This window comes from Apteryx rowi, unplaced genomic scaffold, assembly GCF_003343035.1.
Source record: "Apteryx rowi isolate R43461 unplaced genomic scaffold, aptRow1 scaffold_7, whole genome shotgun sequence".
NCBI lineage: Eukaryota > Metazoa > Chordata > Aves > Apterygiformes > Apterygidae > Apteryx > Apteryx rowi.
The window spans coordinates 4,888,784-4,913,517 of record NW_020450982.1 but is presented as its reverse complement, the minus strand read 5'-3'; the positions used below and the strand labels follow the sequence as shown (position 1 = coordinate 4,913,517).

The 24,734-nt window shown below is 38.9% G+C and overlaps 1 protein-coding gene across 13 annotated transcripts in view; it reads left to right on the top strand.

Moving 5' to 3' along the window:
* The window catches only part of MAST2 (microtubule associated serine/threonine kinase 2), a 206,067-nt gene that overhangs the window by 160,750 nt on the left and 20,583 nt on the right, over window positions 1-24,734 (top strand). For all 13 annotated transcript variants that reach the window (XM_026086767.1, XM_026086768.1, XM_026086766.1 and 10 more), the window contains 12 exons: window positions 107-182; window positions 1,409-1,618; window positions 7,010-7,111; window positions 11,052-11,184; window positions 13,145-13,206; window positions 13,874-13,959; window positions 15,762-15,970; window positions 17,581-17,719; window positions 18,535-18,667; window positions 20,118-20,283; window positions 21,345-21,446; window positions 23,062-23,184. In XM_026086767.1, coding sequence (XP_025942552.1) covers window positions 107-182; window positions 1,409-1,618; window positions 7,010-7,111; window positions 11,052-11,184; window positions 13,145-13,206; window positions 13,874-13,959; window positions 15,762-15,970; window positions 17,581-17,719; window positions 18,535-18,667; window positions 20,118-20,283; window positions 21,345-21,446; window positions 23,062-23,184 — 1,541 coding nt within the window. The remainder of the gene's footprint in view (window positions 1-106; window positions 183-1,408; window positions 1,619-7,009; window positions 7,112-11,051; window positions 11,185-13,144; window positions 13,207-13,873; window positions 13,960-15,761; window positions 15,971-17,580; window positions 17,720-18,534; window positions 18,668-20,117; window positions 20,284-21,344; window positions 21,447-23,061; window positions 23,185-24,734) is intronic.

Below are 24,734 nucleotides of genomic sequence, written 5' to 3'. Positions count from 1 at the left end.
TCGGAAGGGCTACCATCAATGTGGCAGCATTATGACCAGCACTGGATTTTTGAGAGTTTTGATATGACAGCTGTCAAATGATAATGTATTTTCTTTTCTTCTCTAGCCCGGGTCGCTCCCCAATTTCCTTTGACAGTGAAATAATAATGATGAATCATGTGTACAAAGAAAGGTTTCCAAAGGTATGGAATCACTTTTTTAATAATGCAGTCAATGAACTTGTGACAAAACTCAGTTAATTTGTAATAACTATTGGGGAAGGTTCCCATATCTTAGCTCTGATTTCCAAGCAATGCAGTTTGCTGAGAGTTTGAAGCTGTCCTCTCTACTTCATATGTTAATTTTGCAGTAGAAAAAATAGATTGAATGTGTAGCGAGATTCAGGTAGAAGTGTGTGAAAAGCTTAGTGTATTTGTGTATGTATTTCATATTTATTAAATTTCTCATGTCTTTTTTGGGCATGCCAAATGTGTGTAGGAATGAGAACAAGAGCCATGCTCTGGCTGCTCAATATAAATGTTATTGTTTGAGGCCAGGGTCTCCTTATATTTTGCAATAATCCTTGATTTTTGCTTTAAATACTGAAGCAGATCAAGGTTGGAAAAAGGATAATTTGCTTAGTTTCATATACACTTAAAAAAGCTAAACTTCGTATATACTTTACAAAGCTATTTCAAACAGTAATTTAAAAATACGTTGAATAACATCCGCCCAGTGTTCTTTGTATAATTGCATTAAATTTGCTTTATACTGATCCGAACTTTTTTGGTTTTGGTAGGCTTTACATTTTCATATTGGAAACACAAAGTTCTCTTTTAAAGTCATTCAAAAGCAAGGTATGCCACCGGGACTTTTGGTACCACGGAAACAATGAAGATAGATTTAGGTTTTCAGAAAAGTAAATGATTTTGATGCTAAAGTGATCTGCAGTGAAAATAGGTTTTCAAAAAGTTGAATTTTGAAGTCACAAAAATATAAGTTTCTGGTGACAGGCTATCAGGACTTACAGTGACAGAAATGCCATGTGTCTATTGCTTAGGGCATTAACAATGATTTTCAGGATTCATAGTCTTGCCTCAAAGTTCTGAAAACTGCTTAATGTCTTATGTCCTTCCCTGGGTCTCCAGGATAAGAGTACAGACTCAGAGCCGGGATGTTTTTATGGTCACTTGCATTTTCAACAAGTGCGTTCTGATTAATTTGTGTCGCTGGATCCTGTGAACATAGCTTTTGCCTATGGCATATTATTTTTATTCTAAGTAAAACAATATCATTAAGTTTTGGAACATTTTTTTGAAACTAGTGCATTTTGGAATTTAAAATATGTTACTTAAGCACCCTCCCTGTTGGTGTTTAAGTTCTGGGACAGTGATATTTAAAAAGTAACCTGTTTATTCCTTCCTCTTAGGCCACGGCGCAGATGGAGGAACGGCTGGCTGAGTTCATTGCCTCTAATGCTCCTGAGAATGTGCTGCAATTAGCAGATGGGGTCCTAAGTTTCATTCATCACCAAGTAATTGAACTGGCCAGAGACTGCCTAGATAAATCACGTGAAGGTCTTATTACTTCTCGGTACTTTTATGAGCTGCAGGAAAACTTGGAGAAACTTCTCCAGGATGTAAGTGCTCCCTGGAAAGTAGAATATATTATTTTGATTGAAACTTGAAACAATAAGCCAGAGCTTTGATTTTAGGAGAGACAGCACAGACTCCAGGGGAAGGGCAGCGGGTGGTGGTGTCAAGAGACCTGAGTTCCTGTCTGCTGTTGGTCTACCATGGGTGGATTTGAGCAAGTCACTTCACCTGTGTACTTTGTTTGTACACAAGTCAAATATGCATATGAGTAACTCAAAGGCAGTCTTTACCACTTAGGAAAATTGGGTTCATTCAGATGAAGGAAATTACTGAACTTTCTTTCATGTACTTCAGGACTCTGAATGACTTATTAATTACAATAGTGCCTTCAAGAAGTGAAAACATCATGGTTTGTAGTGTTGCTATAAATTTTTCATAAAGAGTTTCTTGAGCTGAACTTAATTCAGTTCTGTTTCTTTTTTAGTACTTTGATGTGTTTTGTGGTGTTCAAAGCATATGAAAATACACAAGAGGGCACAACTTTAATGCGTACTCAGTACGCTTCAACTGCTCATTAAAAATCACTCTTTTCCTTTAAAATGAAAATAATATTAATTTCAAAAAATCCCTTAGAATTTAATGCCCTTAGTTCTGTGCAAGTGCCTACTGTCCTATTCTGTAAGTTAATGCAGTTTGACTGAGAACAAATTTAACTGAAAACAGGATGCAGTGTTGCTAGAATATATTGTAGCTGTTGCAAAGAGTCAGTGGAGAGTCCTACTTGTTGCTGAGTCCAGACCTCGGTTTAGGTACATCTTCCTAATCCTTGGCTTTGATTGAAGGTGATAGCAAGCTGAAAATACAGCATTTCTAAAGATCATGGTCTCAGGTCACAAATATCAGTGAGAGACTTAGAAGCAGAGCACCTGAAATGCTTCTTGGTGGTTTTTAATCTATTTTAATTTATGTGTTTATATGTCATCAATCGGTTTGCTAACCCACTGGTGTGAATTGCACTAGTTTGTACATCTCTGCCCCTCCATCCAGCCATTAGAAAATGGCAAGTGAATATAAATATTAATATATTATGATCATATTAAAAAGATTTGCCAAAAGCTCAAAATCTTCCCTTGTATCGGCTAAAATCTTTGGCTACTCCATTTATATGAGCATGGGTGTAAATTTTTTGATACTTGCTATGCATAAGAGAAAAACGCCTCATGTTTATTTTTGTGGTGTTCTCCCGGGATGCGGACTATACTGAGGTAGGGTACATCTTTGGGGGGCTTTTATGGTTGTCTGCCTCTGACATACCAATAACCACTGTGGATGCATTTCAGTAGTGCATTGCGTTTTGGGTATCCCCAAAGTAGCAGAGCAATGATGTTTTGATTAAAAAAAGACAAAACAAAACCCCATTTCCTTTTCTCTCCTCTTTCCCTCAGAAAAAAACCCTCAAAATGCACCTGCTTACATGTCCTTTTCTCTTTCCTCCTATGTTCATTGTACTTCTGAGCACAGGGAAAGATGCCATTGAGCTGGTCCTAGATAAGGTGCAGTGATCACCTCTGTGCTTGCTCAGTGATTGACGTTCAGGAGTTGCCTTGACCCTTCCTCCTTGGCATCTCCTGCAGGCTCGGGGTGGGAGAGGGGTCAGTTCTTAATTTTAATTGATTTTCTCTAGGAGGTAAGGTGAGCCAGAGACAACTAAAAGGAAAGCTTAGAAAGATAAAGGAGGCAGAACAGGGTGGGAGGGATGAGGACAAAGAAATTAAAGACAACGTAGGAACGCCAGAGACTTCTTTCCACATCTTTTTCATTTGTTTTTCTCTTTCCTATCATAGTTCTTTGTCTTTTCTTTTCTGTTCTGTTATTTAAAGACTCCTTTTTTCCCCTGCTTGCCAATTTGTGTTTCCCATTTATGCTGTGTTTTAAAAGGAAACAATGGGGCATTTCAGATTAAACATGTAGAAATTGGCAATAATATTTCTTTTTGGGGACTAACCTGAAACACAAGAAGTTTGTTTTATAAGATACAGAAGGATCGGGCAGGTGATTTTTTGGTGAATAAGGAAATGAGTGGCAGCAGGGCAGTAACTGTCGGGAAGGGAAGTATATGCAGATTTTCATATAGTTTTCCTTTATAAGAATTGACTCTATTGAAATTCCTTTCTTCAACATGTTCATCCTAACATTTGGTAACAAGCTAAACTCGCACAGTCATTTCAAACCATAGAAAGAAAACTCAATTTAATATGTTGCAAATTAAAGCTACTTTATGTTGTGAAAGTGTCTCCATAAAACAGAGTAATTGGTTATGTAAATAATGAACTGTTTAAATATACCAGGTCAGAAAGCTTTTTAAAGTTTTTAAATACCAAAAAACCTCATTAGTTATGGCAAATGAGATCATTTCTCCTGTTTGTGAGCRTGAAGTATTGTCTTTTAGCCAGAAAAACCTAGTGCTTATTGCATCGTTGAAATGATCCTGAAGTACAAGTGAATTTAATAGATTTTCCTTATTTTGAAAAACATGAACTTGAATGTTACACTTTACATTTAAAGTACAAATACTGAAAAATAACATAAAGTTCTTCTGTAAAGGATATATGACAGTTGATTCTTTATCTTTTACTGTGGGGATGGGGTCAGGGGATGGGATAGGAGCTAGGATTCCTGGAAAAATGAGGTTATAGCCTGATGATTATGTGGCTGAGTTTCCTGAATACTTATGATTACTTGGTGGAATTGACTGAATGACAAAGACGAGATATATCTAGTCAAAAGAGATTTAATGGCTTTGATGCAGGTTCTTTGGAGGTAGGGAAATGAAGGATTACAGGTGTTGCTGTACAGAGAACAAAAGAGAAGGGGGAAGGTGTTAGTATCGTACTATGTTGACTGATACCGCACTTTGGAAAATTGATATTCTGATTGCAATTGCTTTCTTAACAAGAGCCTAAGTGTAAATTTATTGGAGCTTGGCCTCGCGGTTCTCGTGTTTTGGTTTCCGTTGGTATATTAGCTCGATTGCAGCGTAGTGACTTGCATATCCCAGTTATTGGCCCTGCTGAACCCCAGGGGAGGACAGTGATTTTAATTTCATGCCCCAGTAGCTACACTTGGTGACGGATGGGGCTTTCAGATGGGGGAATCGGCTGGTAAATCAGCCGCCGCTGCCTCCCGTACCCGGCGGCTGGGAAGGGCTCGGGCGCGCGGGAATGGCAGCGGGGTTCTCGCGCCCGAGGGCTTCTCGCGCCTCCCCGCCGGGGGCGGCAGYGGGGGGGAGCCCTGGCATGACCCCAGCACCCTTCAGACGAGTGTCTCGTCACCGGCAGCGGCTAATTAGGCAGCAGGCGGCAGCGCCTGGGAGCAGCAGACGGCACTTGGCTATATAACCCGTGATTTTGGGACCCTGCGATCGCGATCGGCTGCGAGCAAGCGTCGGCGGAGATGGCCGGGCTGTCCTGCGAGAGGGGGCGGCGGGACGAGGCAGCTCTCCTGGGGCTCCTGGGGCAGCAGCGCCGCGCGGAGATGATGGCTGAGTGGCTGTTACAAGTTGTGTTTGGTTTTATAACCCTGTACTCTGCTCCATTTCTTTTTTTCCCCCCCTTTTGCTTTTCCTTATCATTTGGCAGTCAGATTAGCTTTTCATTTTTCAGATAGACACCTGATTAAATCRGTTAGGTTTTTACATTATTTTGCCTAAATGAGAAAGGGAGAAAACAAAAGGACCTGATTTAAAAGAATAAGTTGGCTCTGACACTTATAAACAGATGCAAAAAGATGAGTTAGTATTTTTTGGAGTGAAAAAGGACTTTGCAATTGCATGGCTCATATTTGAATGCTAATGTGTAATTTATTCATTCCAACTCACCTAACCTCTGGTGATCTAGGATGGCTCTTCACATATGAAATCATTAATTTCTTTCTAGAATTCGTATTTTAACTCATAAGTTTGGGTAATGCATTAGGAACGAATACTAGTCTTCATTTTGATCTTTTATCTTCCTAATTTGAAAATGTCTTTTAGTTAGAAAAAAAATCTCCACTTGTTATTTCAATGCTTTCAAAATAATATTCTTTATAAGGCTAAAACCAGGAAGGATCTCTGATGTTGTTTTTAGATTAGCAGTTACATAGTTTTCTTCAAGGTTAAAATCTAGCTGTAGCTTGTCAATGCTAAATTGCACAAATAACGTATTTCTTATTTGGACCTTTGTCAAAATGAGAAATAATGAACTTTTTACTTCTCTTGTTTAGTTAAAAAAAAACAACAGGGCTATATTGTTTAAAAATGCTGCTTATGTTTTTCTAGCTCAGAATTTGTGCTTCCTTGTGTTTTTATTGTTCATTTAGGTGACTATCAGCGTTTTGACTTCTCAGCCATATATGTCCTTTGCTTTTTGTTGCTGATGAACAATGCTAAATGAACCTTTTTGTTTCCTGCTGYTTGCATCCTTGTTGGTTAAAATATTGTTCCTACAAGCAACTGCAAAGCCTGGTGGTGAAGCTGGTCATTGAGCTGCTTTTGGACCTTACATCTGTGGCTGTGCTAAAGCCTAATTTTTAGACCTTTATGAAAATTGTCTGTAGTTTGTTTCAGTTTTTCATGTCACTGGAACCATCTTTTATCAGCCTGCAATGAAATACTATTTACTTGTGCTTTAGGACTCATAATGTAACAGTTGTGTCTCTGGGGGGGGGGGGGAGTAATTTTTTTTTAATTTTTCAAATTTGTCTTTGTATTTTTACATTATTAGTTTTTAATGTATTTATTATTATAAAAAGCTACCCCCAACCACACACACACCTTGAAACTAAGCCTTGAGTTTGTACTGAAATGCAATAATGTGAAAGAATAGGAGTGGGCAAGAATAAATTCTCTGAATTAGACTTCTGTTTCCTATGGATCTGCTTGTGTGTTTGGTACAACATAGCATGCAATACAATGCAGTAGTTGCTTGGCAGGATTTATGGAATGAAATCAAGGGAAATTAAAAGGTTAGGTTTTTCAAGATGATGAACATAAATTGTTCAAATTCTACCTAAAAGTGAAGCTGAGAAAAGTGTAGATGTTGGTAATTACCTAGACTTCAGCATCATGGGAAGGTTAAATTGAAAAAATCAGTATTTCTATTTTAGTTTTTTAAAATAAAATAAAAAATCACATCTAATAAAATTGATAAGCAATATAATGCAACTAGAGCCTTTGGAATATCTCGTGCTTGATAAAGGCAGTCAGTTGTAATGGAAAAGCTATATGCAACTTGGCATCCTTGACTGAGCTGAGCTCATTGCCTGGCTGGACTCGGTCATGCCTTTGCTGCTGAATTATGGTTACTGAGCGGGCGATTGCTCTGCATTCAGCATTTGATGTATAGAAACGAAGAGTTCACTGTTAGGACCATAACGTGCTGTTTTGCTCTCTGCAGGCCCACGAGCGATCCGAGAGCTCAGAGGTTGCTTTCGTTACCCAACTTGTGAAAAAGCTGATGATTATCATTGCACGACCAGCTCGGCTGCTTGAGTGCCTGGTAAGTTTGGTCCCTGGGAGAGCATGGGTGTGATCTAAAGGGCATGATGTGTGTTTGAGGAGATGAGGAACACACAGCCTTTGAGAGAAAGCTTAAGTTCTGATGAAAACATTGCTGAAAAATAAATCAGTATTAAAAAAAGGCAGTACTAAGAGTCTTTTACAGTAAAATAGAAGTATCTTTTTAATGGGGTGCCAGCTGCAGCAACAGGTAATAGGGTTTTAGTGTAAATTCTAAAATTAAGTTAAATTAAGGAGGAAGGGTCAGGAGTACGTGCTGACATCATTTCATGCAACTTGATGTCACCTGATTTTCCTTGTGTTGTCAACAGGTACAGTGAAGAGTGTGTAAATGTATGGTCTACCTGAGATGCCTAAAGAGCTTTGCTAAGGAAGAACCATCACCAAGAAAAAGTTCCCTTCCATGATATAAATGATGTTTGGGCTCTCAGGCTGAAACTCTTACTGTAGACAGCAATTCCAGAAAAAACTGGTGTCAGGTTTTTTTCTAACTGTGAAAAGAGAGAGAGAGAGAGAGAGAGAGAGAGAGAGAGAGAGAGAGAGAGAGAGAGAACAGTGAGAGACCCAAGTAGGTTTGTTAACCTAGTGGAGAAATCCTATTCAATGCAATTAAAATATATGGAAAATTAGGTATAATCGTGCTTTTCAACAACTTATTTGGGCTAATAAGGAGGTATTTTTATATTTAGTTCTAGAAAATGGTGAAAAGTGTTCAGGCCATCTCAATGAAATTGGACACTGTATCCCGAAAACTTGCAACTCTGAAAATATTTTGTTGGGTGCAGTGGACAAGCAGTATGAATATACATTCCCACTGTGAAGCTGTGTCAAGAGGGTTAGTATAATCCTTGGATATATAGGGAGAGCGGTGATTAGGTCTGTGTTGTATACAACATTCTGTGGGGATTGATTATGGTGGTCACTTCTGTGACTGCATTTCAAAATGATGTTGAAAGATTGGAGAGTGCAGGCAAGCGTCAGAAAAAGTTTGAGGGCTGGAGCTGCCAACAACTTACAGTGGAACCTTAAAAACTTCATCTATTTATCATTGTCAGAAGGAAGGTAAAGACAGGATTGCTCATGCTTTATAAATATATCCAGGTACCAGATAGAGATGTAAGGATGGAAAGTTGATCCATTCATATTAAAAAATTGGCTTATTTTTGATAGTGATAGCAAATGCTTCCATGAAGCAGTCAAATTTTTCTCTTGTAAATTGTTGAATCTAAGCTGAATATAATTTTGGAAACTAGGCTTTGTTGCACATGACCTTTTAGGAATAACCAGATGAAATTCCCTGGCCTATGTTATTTGAGAGATCCAAGCACATGACCTAATGGTTCTTTCTGAATGTAAAAATGAGAGGGAAGCTGCATCTGATTGAGGCATTAGAGAAGTTGGCTAAACTAGTAAATTGTGGCTGGATATAAACACAGGTATGGTTAATGATTGAAGCATGTTGAAGCTAGCGTATCCAGGGGTGACTTTTTAATCACTGGAATCATGAGAAGATAAATGAATTTTGCAGAGCTTTCTTTGATAAGGTAGACGAGAATGGTCCAACCTTTCTCATGACATTAGTTTTAGAAAACACCTGCAACCTCAGGTGGACTGCTTTGCCGTGTGAACCCTTTGGTGCAAGGAAGACCACTTTCAGTGATGAAGTAGGCCACACAACTAGGAAGACAGATGCCGACACTTATTTATTCAAGAGGTCTCCACTAGATTACATTGAAAAGCCTGGACACAACTTCATCCAGACTGGGAATTCTTTGACTTTGAAAGCCGTTTTTGTGATTTGGATGAGTTCTGTGATTCCAGTTATCTTCAAGCATGTCTTTAAAGTGTTTTTTGGGAGTGAAGACAATGAAGAAAGCAAATAAATTAAAACTTACTGTATTTGCTGTGCTTATGACTGCCATTTATGCTTGAGCACACTCTGTTAGTAACACATCATCTAGGAAGGCACAAAACTTTGGCAGGTTTTGTGAGCCCATTTCTGTGGCTGGAAGCAGTCCAAACTTGAACCAGCTCTTAGCTGCAGATCAGGAGATCTCCGGGTTCCTGCACTATCTTCTGCACCTGCCATTCTGCAAAGCATGTGGGAGCAGGTGGAAGCAGAAAAGTCATTGAGATTTGAGTAATGGACTCCAAAGCATGTAGTGACAACCTAGAAAATGAAGTGGCTAGATCCCAAAGTCTAAAAGTGATGTCTGTATCTGTATATTAGTCTTTCTTTTTAAGCTTTTCTTTTTACTTTTCTAGCAATTTTTTTGTATTTATTTGTTTGTTTATTTTATTCTGCTGACATGAAGACTTAAGTATTAACATTCCTTTTATCCCATAAAGAGCAAGATCTATAGCAGTAGATAGTCTACCATTTAAATAGCTTGGGAATTGCATTTCATTTTTAGTTTGTAACATGTAATTTTTTGCAGTTTAACCTTTAACTTCATTGTTTGCTTATGAGATTGTAAAAATAAGTAGTTTATTATTTTCTTAGGTTCCTTTTCCATAGGACTTTTGGTCCCTTAGTAGGGACTATTCTTCATTTAGGTACAACAGTATTCAGAGAATTAAATAAACCTACCAAAAAGAAGGCATAACTTAAATTTATTTAATTTCTTGATTTCTTTTTTATATTTACATTTTTTGTCACCAGGTGTTTTTCTTCTGTCCTTTGCCCACCAATAAATGTCCTACAATTGTACCATGGTACTGGTACTTTTCAGTATGGTTCCTGCTCTTGATCCTTACTGAGGTAGTTGATAAATCTTCCAGACAAATTAGAAGGGAATGTTGTGTTTTGAATCATTACTGTCTTTGGTCATACAAACCATTTAGTGCAACCAAGAAAGAGCGTCTTTTCTCCTTTTTTCTAACCACTCAAATATCCTTAATGTCTTATTCTCTAATGTTTTTCTTATTTGCAATTCTGTGCTCTCTTTTTTTCTTAAATTGCTGATCATTTTCGGGTCAGATCTTTTTCTGCTATTCTTCACTGCTATAAGCTGTAACTTCTCCCTTCTCCTCCTCCTCACTGAAAAATGTTTGAAGAGTCTTGGCAAAGCTGCTCATTGCTGGTAAAGGATGAGGTTTGAAGAGGAGGGTTAAAGTGCATTAGTGAACTTGCTTCTGAGCAGCAGGGCTTCTGCACCCAAAAGCTGGTCTTTTATTTCTGACTAGATCTGTTGGTCTGATAAAGGAGATCACACCTGATTATATACTTTGCTTTCCTTAGGGATCCTGTACATCAAACTTGAGCTGAATAGGTGATCCACCCCCCCCAAATCCGTAACAGTATTTCATATATATCAAAAATGAAGTCTTCTCTGTTGATAAAATAGCATTTGCTATTTTATTAGCAATTGCCAAGGTTGGGGCAGTTACAGAATTGGGTGGGAAGGTGTAAGGTTTGATCAGAACTGATATTTGAAAGCAGGAGAGGCTCATCTTGGCTTAACTCAGCTGTCGGGTACAGGTGGCAGAAGGAGGCACCTTAGTCCTCACCACAGACCTTTCACTGGCATATCCCAAGCGTGACAAAATTAGGAGGTGGGTCCAGGCAGATGCTTGCATTCTTATGGCTGTATTGACCTGATAGTCTGGTTTTGGTTTATGAAAAGTCCCTACAATCCTTGTGATGTTTGAATGGCAGGTCTAAGCCAGTGGACATCCGGCAGTCTGTAAATGTGTAAAATAGAGCTTTGCTTATCCCAAGCGGGTGTAATGCATTGGCTTGCTTCTTGTAACTGCAGATGTTTTGCCTCTCTGCTGAGCCCAGAATTGACTTGGGATGTTTCTGAGGAATCCAGGTGACTCAACCCGTGCTCTTTCTCTCCTCCATGGGAGAGGATCCTTTTGTAACTGTGGGACTGAATCTTTTACCTCTCTTTGCCTCTCTCACCTTCTTGCTCTAGGAGTTTGATCCTGAAGAGTTTTACCACTTGTTGGAAGCTGCAGAAGGCCATGCCAAGGAAGGGCAAGGAATTAAATGCGACATTCCTCGTTATATTATCAGCCAGCTGGGACTTACCAGGGATCCCCTGGAGGGTGAGAACTCTTCTTTTTGTACTCTCCAGACTACTAAAGGGATAATCAGATCTCCAGATACTAACCCCTGGTCACTACGTAGCTAAAAGGAGCTTTTGTTTTATTGGATTGATTTCTATGCCTTTTTTTTCCTCCTTATTTTCCTGTTTGCTGTCCAATTCTAAACAAACCTTTCCAACTGTATGTCTCAAAGGAGTGTTACTAGCATAAGGATTACACATCAACAGTTACAATTCTTTATTTGGGGGATTAATGATGTCTCCCTGTATTATAGCTGAAAAAATGTTGGTCAATGGCTTTACATTTTAACTGTTTTTCTGTAGTGCTGGAGGGGTAAAACTAAATTTACCTGTTATATTTCTGATCAGCCACTGCCTGCATGCTGCAGTCTCTCCTGTGCTGGCGTTGGAAATGATTCTGTCATCCCACTTTGTTGTCCTTTTTGGGAAAAGTGTATTTGTTGTGACTTCCCATGGAGTGTGCACACACACACGCACACACGGTTTTCTAAAGTAGACAAACTATATACATGAAGTCAGTTAGGAGTTCACTTGGATACAAAAGCTTGTATTTCTGGTCCCAAAAGGTGTTTAACCAAACAATTTATAATAATTAACCTAGATTATGTTCAGAGCAATGCTACTTTTGTGGTGCAGATAGTTTATTTTTGGTTTTACAGTTTTTAGGAATGTTGGATATTACACTTAAGCATTTGATACATTTTTTAGAAAGGTCATAAAAATTTACCTTCTACCCATTACATCGGATTTTTATAAGGTCTGTATAAGTACAGACACTTTCAGGCACCGTATAAGTAATGTCTTAGAAGAAGCTGACAGCTGTTCGGCTAGGTCCCAGCATTGCGTATGGTAAAATGAATCTGCTCTAAATATACAGAGCCCCAGAAGATCTTAACTTTGGAATTTGTGAGTTAATAGTTCTCTTTGCATTTTCGTCGTTGATTCTCTTCCCCTCTGACAAGTTTTACGAGCACAAACTCTGGCCCCAGGCACGGCTCGCTCAGCGGTGATGGGAAGCGCGGCAGAGGCTGGAGGTGACTGCGGAATATTTCAGCAGTTGATCTGTACTTTTTGTTTTCTCAGGAGAGCATAATTTTACCATAAATTAGTAGTCTGGATAGGACTAGTTTAACTTCTGCAGTGTTTACTAGAATGACAGTGACAGGTTGACTTCAAGTAAAGAGCTCTTCGGGAAAATTTCTACCAAAGATTGCTAAATGCAATTTAATAGCATTTGTTGAAATCTGACATTAAAGGGAAATTTCCTTTGATCCCTGTCATGGGAGAGAACCTTTCTATCACTAATTCCCCTTACTAAAGTCAAATTTTCTTTAGAAATGTGTGGAGATGTCAAGGTGCCTTATTTCCTTTCTGTAAGGAGGGCACCCAGAAATGTCAATGTCTGTTCAGAGACTAGTGGTTAATGTAGGATTTGGTTCTGCAAAGTTTATAGCATCTCCTAAGACAGCTGAGCAGCCTAAACTAACTGACTTTCTCACAGTTTGCTGCTCAGCATTTTGCAGAACCGGACACATTTCATGGAGAGAGGTTATTTGAAATGTGATACTTTTTCTTCTCTGAAATACATAGGTGCCACCAGGCTATATACAGACATGTATGCATGGAATAGGTTTTGCCATTAGATAGCTGGCAGTTTCCCCAAACATGCATTTATTGCTTTTACTTATTAAAGAAACCATCTAGAATAATTCATGCTGAGAAGAGGACCGTTAATTAAATTCATCTCTCTATAAAATATTGCCTGCAGCTCACAAGATGTTAAAGGTTATCACTGTATAATTGGGGTGACTTTTCACAGAGGGGGAAAAATGCACTTCATAATCTACGAGTGCCTCTTAAAATACTGTTTGTCTTGTATAAACAAAGAGAACAGTGTTTCATTGAGATCATTAGGAGTAATCTTTCTGCTTTCTTTTCAGAAATGGCCCAGCTGAATAGCTATGACAGCCCAGACACTCCTGAGACAGATGATTCAGTTGAGGTAAAGCAGTAATACATGCACACTGTCTGACACTTTTTTCTCCAAAAAGGAGTAGTCTACAGTAAAGAATTAATTATAATGCAGAGTAATTTTAATTTAAAAAAAAGGGATGACTTTTAAAAGTGCATGTTAAAACTGAAGTACACACTCATCAAACTGGACCGTACTGTGGAGGTGAAATGCTTTAACGATACAAACAGGCATTGTCATTTAGTCTTGTTGATGTTTCTTTACAGTTGCAAACAAAAATAATTTTCAATTTATTTCAATTAAAAAAAATTCTTTATATCTACACATGTAAAATGTGAAGGGAATTGAGGGAAGTTGACTTTAGTAATGGACTGTTGGAAAAATTTAGTCATATGACTTGCCAGGTTTCAAAGATCCATAATATTTTTAGTTGATTGGTATTTTAAAAATATAATGTTGAGGAAAAGCCTGAATTTTATAATCCACTGACTTATTGTGCTAATATTTGAGAAGGGAGTCTGCAAGGCTCCTAAGGATTACAGATCATTATCTTAAAACTGAGCACTCCAGAGATTTAGGATTGGGTTGTGTTTGGGTGAATTCTGCTTAAAAAAGAAAAGGACAAAAAAAGTTGTGTAGAGTATGAAGTCATTCCTGCTCCCCTGATATATGTTTGTTTTTTGTTTTCTTTCCCCAGAGCCGCGGTGCCTCTGTGCAATCAAAGAAAACTCCATCTGAGGAAGAATTTGAAAATATTAAACTGATCAGTAATGGAGCTTATGGGTAATGCTTTTTATACTCTACTTTAGAAGAAAATGCTATTATCGTCCTACGCAGTGAAGGGCTATACCAAAGCTGGGCAAATGACTGTTTTCCGTTGGATCCAGATCATAACGAATATTGCTTGGGCCTTAGAAAGGTTCCAAACTTATGATGTCTTGCGGAAGATGCTATTTCTTTAATGTTCTCTGGGTTTTTAGGCAATACCACCTGTACGTTGCTGTGGTTCCTGGCTGTGAAGGCCTCGCGCTGTGCTGAGCTGACATGCAGCTTCCACCTCAGTGACCCTCTGTAAAAAGTGGTTGCCCTGCATTAAAGCTCTCAGAACAGTTTGCTGAAGTCCTTCCTAGCTGTGACCTCAAGCCTTTTTTTTCTGTAGCTATTTCTGCAGCATTGCCCTGAGATGACAAAAACATTTTCCCTGAACGTTGTCTCTAAGAGAAGTATTGTCACATAGTTGATTGTGAAATTTCTTAGAGAAAAATGTAGCTCCAGAAATTTGAGAAAATTATTTTGCCCCCATGTTTTTATTGCTTATCAGGACATTCTGTATTTCCTTTCAAGATATCTGGTTAAGTCCTGTGATTTGTGTTTGTGTAGAGGTTAAATGAGTGCGAATAAAATTCTGTAGTTGCAAATGTTATTGATTACTCATTAAAACAGCAAAAATGTTGAAGGAAAAGAAGGTTATGGTTTTCCATGTATTGAGATTATATATGTAATGTACATGGCTGTTAGCTTGGAAATACTRAAATAAATGCTAAAATTAGATGGGGGCAGATCTACTTGAGAAGTCATGCAGTAAAAATGCCATTAGATTTTATTACCTGTTGAAGAATCCAGAATGGAGTTTCTCGGTTAAAATTTTAACCATTCCTACAAACCTATCCGGAATATTAAAGACAGTTCCTGACTCTTTGCAGTTAATAAATCCTTATGAGTGATATTCAATTGGCTGTAACTGAAAAGCAGTGATACTCAGTAGGCTGTAACAGCAAAACTTAAGCATGTACTTAAGTGTTTTGTTGAAGTGGAAGTTAACAGCAACTCATTTCTTAAAAATTATGTGAAAGAGTGTAGGTGTATTTTTTTTAGTCTGTGAAGACACAGTAGAGCAAATCTAAGAGCTGTATTGCTGGACAAGAAGGTTTTATGTTTTCAGTCATATTTCTGCACAGACCCCGTGATTTTAGACATATCTCTGTAAAAATGGGAGGGGTGGAAGTTTTGCTGTAACTCATATCCTGCCTTTTTACTGGTTGTATTTCATACTCAGCTGTTTGTGAGACATGATACCATGTTAAATGTAATACACTCCAGAGAAAAAGAAGCAAGTACTGATTCAATAAGGCAGGCAAACTGGATGAAAATTTTATTTGCAAACTGTATTATTAACGTGCAGGAATCTAATGATCTGCAAATGATAGAAATGTAAGAGATACTTTACTGAAGGAAATCCCTGGTGACAGTGTTACGTCAAATCCATGTTATGGAGCTGGAAAGAGGTTGTGCTGGTTCTTTGCATTTTGGACAATGTTATAGTAAAATGGTGACTGTAATGTTGAGAAATACATACCTTTGTATTGATGTGTAAGGAAGTTTGTGACATTTGTTAGTCACATCAATGAGAATGCTATCTAGTCAAAGGGGTTCCTTCTTTTCTAGGGGAGCTTGGTATTAAGATGGGATTTTATGGAGTCACAAATAAGTTTGTCAGAATCCGTTCAAAACAGCTACTGTCCACTATTTCTTTAAAACAGTATGAACTGAAAATGATCCTTTGCTCTTGATATGTGGTTTTCTAGAGCGGTGTATTTGGTGCGACACAAGACCACTCGTCAACGTTTTGCCATGAAGAAGATCAACAAACAGAACCTAATTTTGAGAAACCAGATCCAACAGGCTTTTGTGGAGAGAGATATCTTGACTTTTGCTGAGAACCCCTTTGTAGTCAGCATGTTCTGCTCCTTCGAGACCAAGCGCCATCTGTGCATGGTTATGGAGTACGTGGAAGGTATCTATTGAATGCTGGCATGTTTGTCATAATTTGATCTTGCAAAGGGACCTTAAACAGGATGTGCATGTAGTGTATACACAGTGTCTCCCATCATAAAAGATGACATTTCCAAATGATTTATAAAATGTGTACTTTTGGGTGTAATATTGATCACTGCACTGCTCTGAATGTAATAAACAGGAAGACCGTCTTTTGTGTGTGTGATGCTGCTTTTTCCTGTAAGGTAAGCACAGTCGGTGCTGCGTCCGTCCAGCTGGGAGCAGGGAGGTTATGAAGGCCATGTAGGGAGGAGGTGTGCAGACTGCTTGGGCTGGAGAAATGAGTCATTCTACCCTGCTAGCATGATTTTGTGTAAGGAGATACTCCACTTGTGAATCCCTGTGACTAATGCGATGTGTTTGTAGTGGAGCTGAGGAAACATAAAGCCACATATAGAGAGGTTGCTGGGGTGAGAAGTCAGCATGAACYTTCCTGTCTTTACTGGAAAGAGATCCTTTAGTTCTCCTGTGGGAGGCCATGGCTAGATCCATAGTGTGCTTGGCATTAAGGTTAGAAAAAGAGAGCTAAGAAACATCACCAAGCAACACAGTCTTTGTTTTTTATCAGCTTTTTCAAAAATACAGTGTTTTATGCTGATGGGTTTCTTTCTTTGCTTATTCATTGGAATATTATTTGATTTTATTTTATCGCTGTATATTATTGTAAGCAATATATTTCCTTTGATGGGCAGGATTAATTTCTTATACCTGGCTTGCTTGGTTGAATGCTCCTCAGAAGTAAGCTTTAGTTACTATTTTAGTGCTCCTTTAGATAAATGAATGGAATGGAAGCAGATGTACTGACATAACAAATTTTAACATTAACTCCTATTTGCAAGTAGAGATGAAGGTTGCAGAGTGAAATGTGTGGCCAGTATTCCTTAAAAAGTTGAATCGGGGGCCCACAAACTTATTTTCATGAGTACCACTGTATCAAAAGCTGTGGCTGCTTCTTCAAAGCATTGGAAGAGCCAATTAGTAGTCTTAGCAGTGTTGCATATCGGAAGTGGTATCTGTTACAGTGGTGAATGCTGGGTGGAAAGCAAAGAAATTTATACAGAGGCCAAACAATCATGAACTGCCCTTTCTTCCAAGGCTTGTTTCTGGTTTTGAAACTGCATCCGTACAATTGTTGAGGTAAATCCTTCTTCCTTTCCTGAGGCATACAGAAACCAACTGAGGTACACTGGAGAGAAGGAGATCCTGATGTTTTTTACTACAGATGAAGATGAGGCCCCAGGAATTGGAGATCAAGGCCCATCTGCTCTTGAATTACATTTTGTATTTCAGCACTTCAGTGCATGTTCTTTGTGGAGTTTACTGTGGTGTGCCTTTTTAGAGGAGTATAAGCATGCCCAGCATCCATGGAACCTAGTTTTTCTAAGACTTTAAAATTTATTTGAAACTCAAAACTGAATGTAGAGAGAGTTTTAGAAACCAGGGTAACAGGGTTAAGAGAGACAGCCTTTAGGAAACTTACTCTAATCTAATATTGTAGTGCTGTAGCTGCTCTTTCTTCTTAACTAATACTTCCCATTTCAGTGTGTCATATTTGCAACTTTATTCTAGGAGGTGATTGTGCTACACTTCTCAAGAACATTGGTGCTCTACCTGTTGATATGGCCAGGATGTATTTTGCTGAGACTGTTTTGGCATTGGAGTACCTACACAATTATGGGATTGTTCACCGTGACCTAAAACCTGATAAGTAAGTGCTTAGCTCTTCAGAAGCTGGAGGGAGAGTCCCAATTCATCAGAGGTTTTCTCCATAGGCAAGAGGACATGGGAACTAGAGACAGTAGAAAGCTTTGATGGGATCAGGAATGCAGAAGGTTTTAGGGAGTCTCTGGCTTCAGATGTACAGAACCAGTCTGGCAGTGAGAAGGGGTGGGAGGAACCTCTTTGAGACTTAGGAGCAGAATTTGGATGGGGGTTAGGCTGGACTTCACCAGGTCTAGCTCTGCTGGTATTGGAGATTAAGAATTTTTGGGCACTGTTGTAAAATATGGTCTTTACTCTGAGGGTCACCTCAAAGCTCTGTAAGTGTAAGAGGGGATGGGATGCACATGCAGTTATGGAAAAACAGGGAACAAGGTCTGAAAGGTTTTGAGAACTGTTGGACATGGTTGCATCTTGGGTCCTTTCTGCCCTCTTCTCTGTGCTGTTGAAACTCTCTGATGTAAGTGCAGAAGCTGAAATGTATGGTGCTATGTGCACAAAACTTTCTGTCTTCGTTTAGACTTTACAGCAGTTGAGCACAGAAAAAAATGAGAGTAAACAGTAGTGTTTTTTCCAGCTATTGTCTCAAACCTGTTGTTGCTTTGGTGAAATTTGGCAGAAGTTAGTCTGATTTCTGGTTGCCTTAGCAGCTCTGTGAGGTTCAGTTGCGTAGGAGGTTCCTTCCAGGTGTTTGATTGGCTGTACTGAGATTGCGCTTAGCATTATCTTGTGATTTTTCTTGTTTTGACTCCTTTTGGGAAACAATTGAATATTAGTTTATTTTGCTTTTCCTCTTTCTTCCAGTCTCCTGATAACTTCCATGGGTCACATTAAACTAACTGACTTTGGACTGTCTAAAATCGGGTTAATGAGTCTTACAACTAACCTCTATGAGGGACACATTGAGAAAGACACCAGGGAATTCCTGGACAAGCAGGTAAGCTGAAACATTTTGTCCATTGGAGTGGGCTCAGATGCAGGACTGGGGCCTTAAGAAACATAACCTCTTGGGCCAGAATCAGAGTTTGCAGAACTTTGCCTCTCTGCCTTGACATTGTGCTGTGTGTTGTGTAACGGGGGGGGAAAGATACGACTCTGGTCTGATGTTTCTGCACAAAATTGCATTGTGGTTTTTATACCAACTTCTTTTTCTGGAGTGATGCACTTCAGCTCGTAGTTTAGGATTTCCAAGGTGTGTTTTGGGCTACAGCGCAGGTGCGAACAGAAAACAGAGTAGTTCATTTAGGTATGTAAAACTGATTTTGCTGGAAGGTTGTTCCACAGTCTCCCCCTTCTGGTCCTTAGAAAGTTCTTGGCAAGTTCCTACATGTTCTTGTAGTTTTGTCTGATGGCTTAAACATTGATTTTTTTATCCCCGTGATGTTTACCAAGGGTCATTCTCCTCCATAGCCTTCATTTTGCTAGGCTTAACCAGCTAAGTTCTTTTAGATAACAAGATAGATTTTCCTTTGAATGAATAGCTCTTCCATGCACCTGTTTCAGCTTGAGTTAATCTTTCCTGAGCATGGTTAAGAGGAACTGTACACTACATTCTAGGTGAAGGCCCACCAGTGCCTTGCATAATGGGATTAAAAAGTCCTTATCTCTTCTGAAAACACCTAGGATTGCAGCTGAATTTTTTTTCGCTTTGCCATGTGTTGGTTCATACTCACCCAGTGGTAAACAGTGCACTCCTGGGTTTCTGTCTTCCTTTGCATCCGAGAAATGCTTTTTTTTGTTGCAAGAATGCTCATTAGTCACTAGATCATGGTCTTTCATTTTGCAGTATTATGGGTTTTTTTTTTTCCAACTATTTTGTTGTTGTTTGTTGCTTCTAAGCCCAAGGTAACTTAGTTCTTCCCATATGATGTGCTAGCTGTTGTCAGTGCCAGCTCTACCTCCCAAGTTTGAGCCCTTTGTATATAGCTGTAAATGCTCAAGTGAAATCATGCTCTGTTGCTGATTCTACATCTGTGGAGCTAAATTCTGCTAGGAGAGATGTGCAAGGTTTGTGAAAGTTCAGATCCTGATAGCTATAGCTGCACCAGTAGAAATCTGTTACGTAGACACACTTATACACACGGAATATGCATTTTTTCCTGTATGTTTTACTGTACTTGCACCAAAGAGCTGCTCAGCCAGCATGTCCACACGAGGAATGTTTTGTAGTGTGTGATATCATCTCTGTGCAGGGAATATGTTCCTCATATAGACTTTTGCTACATGGAAAGAGTTTACAGCATCAAGTTATTAGTGATAAAGCCTTAAATTCCTTTTAAAGTGCTGAGATGAAAAAAAAACTAATAAAAAAAAACTAGATGAAAGTAAACTTTTATATGAATTTGGCAATTTTTAAGTTCATTACTTTCCTGTCTGTTTCTCTTGAGGTCTGTGGGACTCCAGAATACATCGCACCAGAAGTGATCCTGCGGCAGGGCTATGGAAAACCTGTGGACTGGTGGGCCATGGGAGTTATCCTCTATGAGTTTTTAGTTGGCTGTGTCCCTTTCTTTGGTGACACGCCTGAAGAACTCTTTGGACAAGTGATCAGCGGTAAGTTTTGTTCTGTTTCTGAAGGGCTTTCCATGTGTGCTGTGAAATAAAACCTAGAAAATATTGAGGATCTGTAGTTTAGTCTGGAAAGACTAAGTATAAAATAATGTTCTTATTTTAAAATATTTGTATTTCTGTGTTGAAAAGGTAGTATCAAGCTGATTCTAACTGCTGAAAGTTCCTGAGTTGCTTAACACCGTACTAGATATTTCTATCAATGTGCATGGTATGGGAGTCATACGTTTGTACAAGAAATTATCCTTGTGCGATTGGGGGAGAGTATTTTGGAGTTTTTCTGTTCTGTCTGTTAACTTATAGGATGTAGAGTATGAAAGGAGCAGCTGGCAACTATTCTAGTTCACTCTGATTTTATGTTATCCCTTCTGTAGGTGCGAAGGTCAGCCAATTAGTAATCATTGTACAAACGAAATAAAAATGAAATTCTAAAACAAAACACATTGATGCTGCTGTGCTCAGCGCCTTCATGTCTTGTGGGTTTTTAAACCTGTCTCCTGCTTGGAGTTGGACAAATGCTTGCTTTGTGTTCTCTCAGTGAACATGCCAGTGAAAACATTCCCTACTGGGAATGCTGTCTGAACAGTAAATTTTTTTAAGACTTGGCAAATGTGCTTTGTGAAAAGCAAATTTCAGTGAAGAGCTAAATTTGATGCATGAAATGGTTACCTGTGAATTGTTCGCTCTGTTCCAAGTATAACCAGCTTGGAGTGTGCAGGCACGAGATACAGCCGCAGTATTGTCACTGTCAGTGTTTATGGATTGTCACGGAAGTCCCATTTCATACTTTATTAATAGAGTTCTTAATGCTTTTTTTTCTCCACAAGCACTGCTTGGATTGACAGCAGCTTTATTTGAGGCTGAATTTTATGCATTTTGGAAAATGTCAATGCTTGAATTATATTAAGTATGCAAGCTGCTGAATTCAAGGTATTTGCATTTCTGGGGCAGTATTGAACACTGCATCCTATGGTATAGGAATGTGAATGATTATTCAAATCATTCGTGAAGTAGGTGGAAAATGTCAAGTCTCTTTTTCTTCCCAGATGAAATTGCCTGGCCAGATGGTGATGATGCACTGCCTCCAGATGCCCAGGATCTCATTTCTAAGCTTCTTCGCCAAAATCCTCTGGAAAGAATAGGAACAGGTAGGAACCTTGTGTGTGGGAAAGCACTTGCCAGAAACGGTCAGAGAAGCTACCTTGCTAGTGAGGCACACCAAACTGAGTTGAAAAATGCTGCTTTAGATCTGGGAAACAGTTTTTGTTGGGCTGAATGAATCTTGTGTGATGAAGCTCTGAGAATTAGTGTAGATTGTGCATGAGGCTGACAGATGTTACTGTCTAGTTTGGGAAACCAGAAAGGGCCACCAAGTGAATTCGCCATCAATTTCGCAACATAACTTCTCAAATTTGGGCTGTTCAAGTTATTTATGCCGTCCAGGCTTGAGGGTCGTGTCTCAATTTGAGCAGTCTATAATCAGATTTCTTTGAAAATTCTCTWTGACTAAGGGAGTAATCCCTTACACTGAGGAGAAATCAGGGGTATAATAAAATAAATGAAAACTTGCCCATTCGTAGAAGACTGTGCTGTAGAATTCTCCAGAGATCCAAAATCTGATAATGTCTTTGGCAAAGTCAGATGCTTATGTCAAATTTTCTGCGTTGTAATGTCAGATTTAAACTTTTACAAGCCAGCCCTTCTATTTCCTGATAGAAAATAACCATCAATAATCTTGAGCTACCCTACTGTTTAAAAATCATTTGTCCAATGCTGCAGCTTCACAGCACAGGTTGTCTGTTTCACTGATTTCATTTGTTTGATTTAATTTTGGACTTTTAATTGGAAATTACGTTTTAAGGATAAAATAGAAACTATATGTATAATAATTCCAAAAGGCGCTTTTATTCAGCAAACAACACATGTGCGCACGAGGGTGATGAACAGATCATGAGTTAATAGTATAATCAGATGGTGTTCACATGTTCTTCTCTACTTCAGATCCATCTAGTTGAAAGATGTTGTTGTCATGGAAAAGATGTAGAATTTCTTGCTGTATAAAATGAGTTGATGGGCTGATTTTTTGATTCCTTATACACCTGTATTGCTGAGACTGCTATTCTACTTGGCATCTCCTACTGCCACTGGCCTTCAGCAAATCTTTTATCTTTTCCTCTGCTATTTTTTTTTAAAGACAGTAGTATCTTTTATGAATATTAATTTCCTTTGAAAAAGAATACACCTAGTAGCAGACAGATAATCCTTAGTTTTTCCTTCTAGGCACCCAAGCTTCTGAGGTTAATAACAAAGATACTAATTCAGAAAGAGATTTAAGTCCCTGTCTCATTTTAAGCACTTAGATGACATTACCGACTGGGGTGGAGCCACTCACTTGCTAAGTACCTTTCTGAGTTTGCACTCTTTATTTAGCTATGAACAAGATGGTATTTAGAGTTCGGAAATTTTAAATTAAGATGTTAATTAGTTCTTAATCTTGCAACTTGGTGTGGAATGTAATGGCAGATTCTGTCTTCCAGCCAATTTAGTCACGTGTTGTCATTAAATATGAAAAGATGGTAGGAAGGAGGAAATTTGTTCATTTTTTATCCTGTAACAAGGATGAGTTGTTTCTCAAAATTCTTGGAAACTGAGTCACTTAGGTATTCAGGTTTTCTTTCAGGTTCTTGATATTTCTAGGGTTTGTTTTTCTTGTTACGAAAATGCTGAAAGAAATAACTCTGCAATAAAAGATGCTTATTTCAGGTAGTGCCTTTGAAGTGAAACAGCACCGGTTCTTTAAAGATTTGGACTGGAATGGATTGCTTCGACAGAAAGCCGAATTCATTCCACAGTTGGAATCTGAGGATGACACAAGCTATTTTGACAGTAAGACTAAAGATTCAGCATAAATTGCATCATATTCTTGGTGCATATTTCATTTTGTCTTAAAAATTGTTAAGTATAAATCATTGACAGCTATCGAATAAAATGCTTGATGGGAATTCCTTTAAAAAGTTTCTGTTGAATGCCAAATATTGAAAGTAAATGAGTTTTAAATGGAAAATGTTCTTGTAAAGTCATCTGGTTTTTCCCTGGTGCCTGTGGAGCTGCCAGCCATGGCCCTACAGCGCAATGTGTGTTATATGGAGTTTATTGCAGTGCTTTCAGAGCAGGTTGGTATATCCAACTTCCTTGAGTTTTTGAGCACTATCATCTTTCCCTAGTGATTGTTTTCAGCCAAAAAATGTTTTTATAAAAAAAMCAAAGCTTGCACAGAAATCAGAAAGGAAAATTCTTTACAGTTTTAAAGTAACTTAAATTATTTTCACTGTAAGCGTCACCTTATTTTAGAGCTGTTAACTGCAATGAGGTATGAAGTGTCTGTTCAGTGTGCATAAATGTCTCGGATTTAGTGTGGTACCAGTGTTACGTACAAGTCGTGGTACTTCCACAGCAGCCCCAGCCAGGGAGGCAGTGCTATTGGCAGGGGAGGGTTGTGTGGGTGATGGAGTGGTCTCTGTCTCTGTCCTCTGCTCCCTAGCTTTTCCCCTTCAACTTGGGGATGTGGGCTGGTCACTGGTCGGGGGGTCTTCCCCCTGCTCCAGCTGCAGCATAAGATGATATTGGGGTATGTCAGTCCCTGAGCTATAGGAATTTCTGCCCTACCTCAAAGGAATCTCTTCCGTCCTCCTCCCAGGGCCTCGCTGACCCCCTGCGAGCCCCGTAGCTGCTCTGCTCCTTGGCCACGTAGGAGCGGTGGCCAGCTCCCCGAGTGTCCAGGCACGCTCAGCACATTGGCAGGGCAGCTTTGAAGCACGTCCTTCCTAAAGGCTGGAATATTCTCATGTCGGGAAATACCTCACATGGACACTGATAAGAGTTGGCATTGCTGTTCTAAACCCTAATGCAGAAAATTTCAGAATTTATAAAAGTAGCTTTCTGGCTGATGTAGTGCAGCAAATTTGGCTCAGTATAGCTAACAGCTTTCTGTAGCCAAACTTATTAACCCCCACCGCAAAATCTGGTGTGGCTGGCTTAGAATTACAGTATTGCAAATCTCAAAGTACAAAATTGCTTTGGAGGCATTTTAGATTTTTGCATTAAAAATAGCTTTGCATATTGGCTACTTGCCCATTTCCTTTCACAAAATCTAATCCTTTTGCTAGTTGTGGGAGGGAGAAGAGGAACTATTTTGGGGGATAAATGTTTCTGTTTTTCAAAGACAACTCATATGTATGTAGACAGGGTGGACTTTGTGCATTACAAAGCCATTTCATTGGAAATTGGGACAGAGTGAATTGCTTCCGTTTCCTTCCATACTATTGTTTGCCTTAGGAAATATTCTTATTAAGAAGGGTCTACAGGATTAGATACCTATATGATTTCTGCTGAGAATCAATTGCTTTCAGAGTATAAYGTAGCTGAGGGCTTATGAT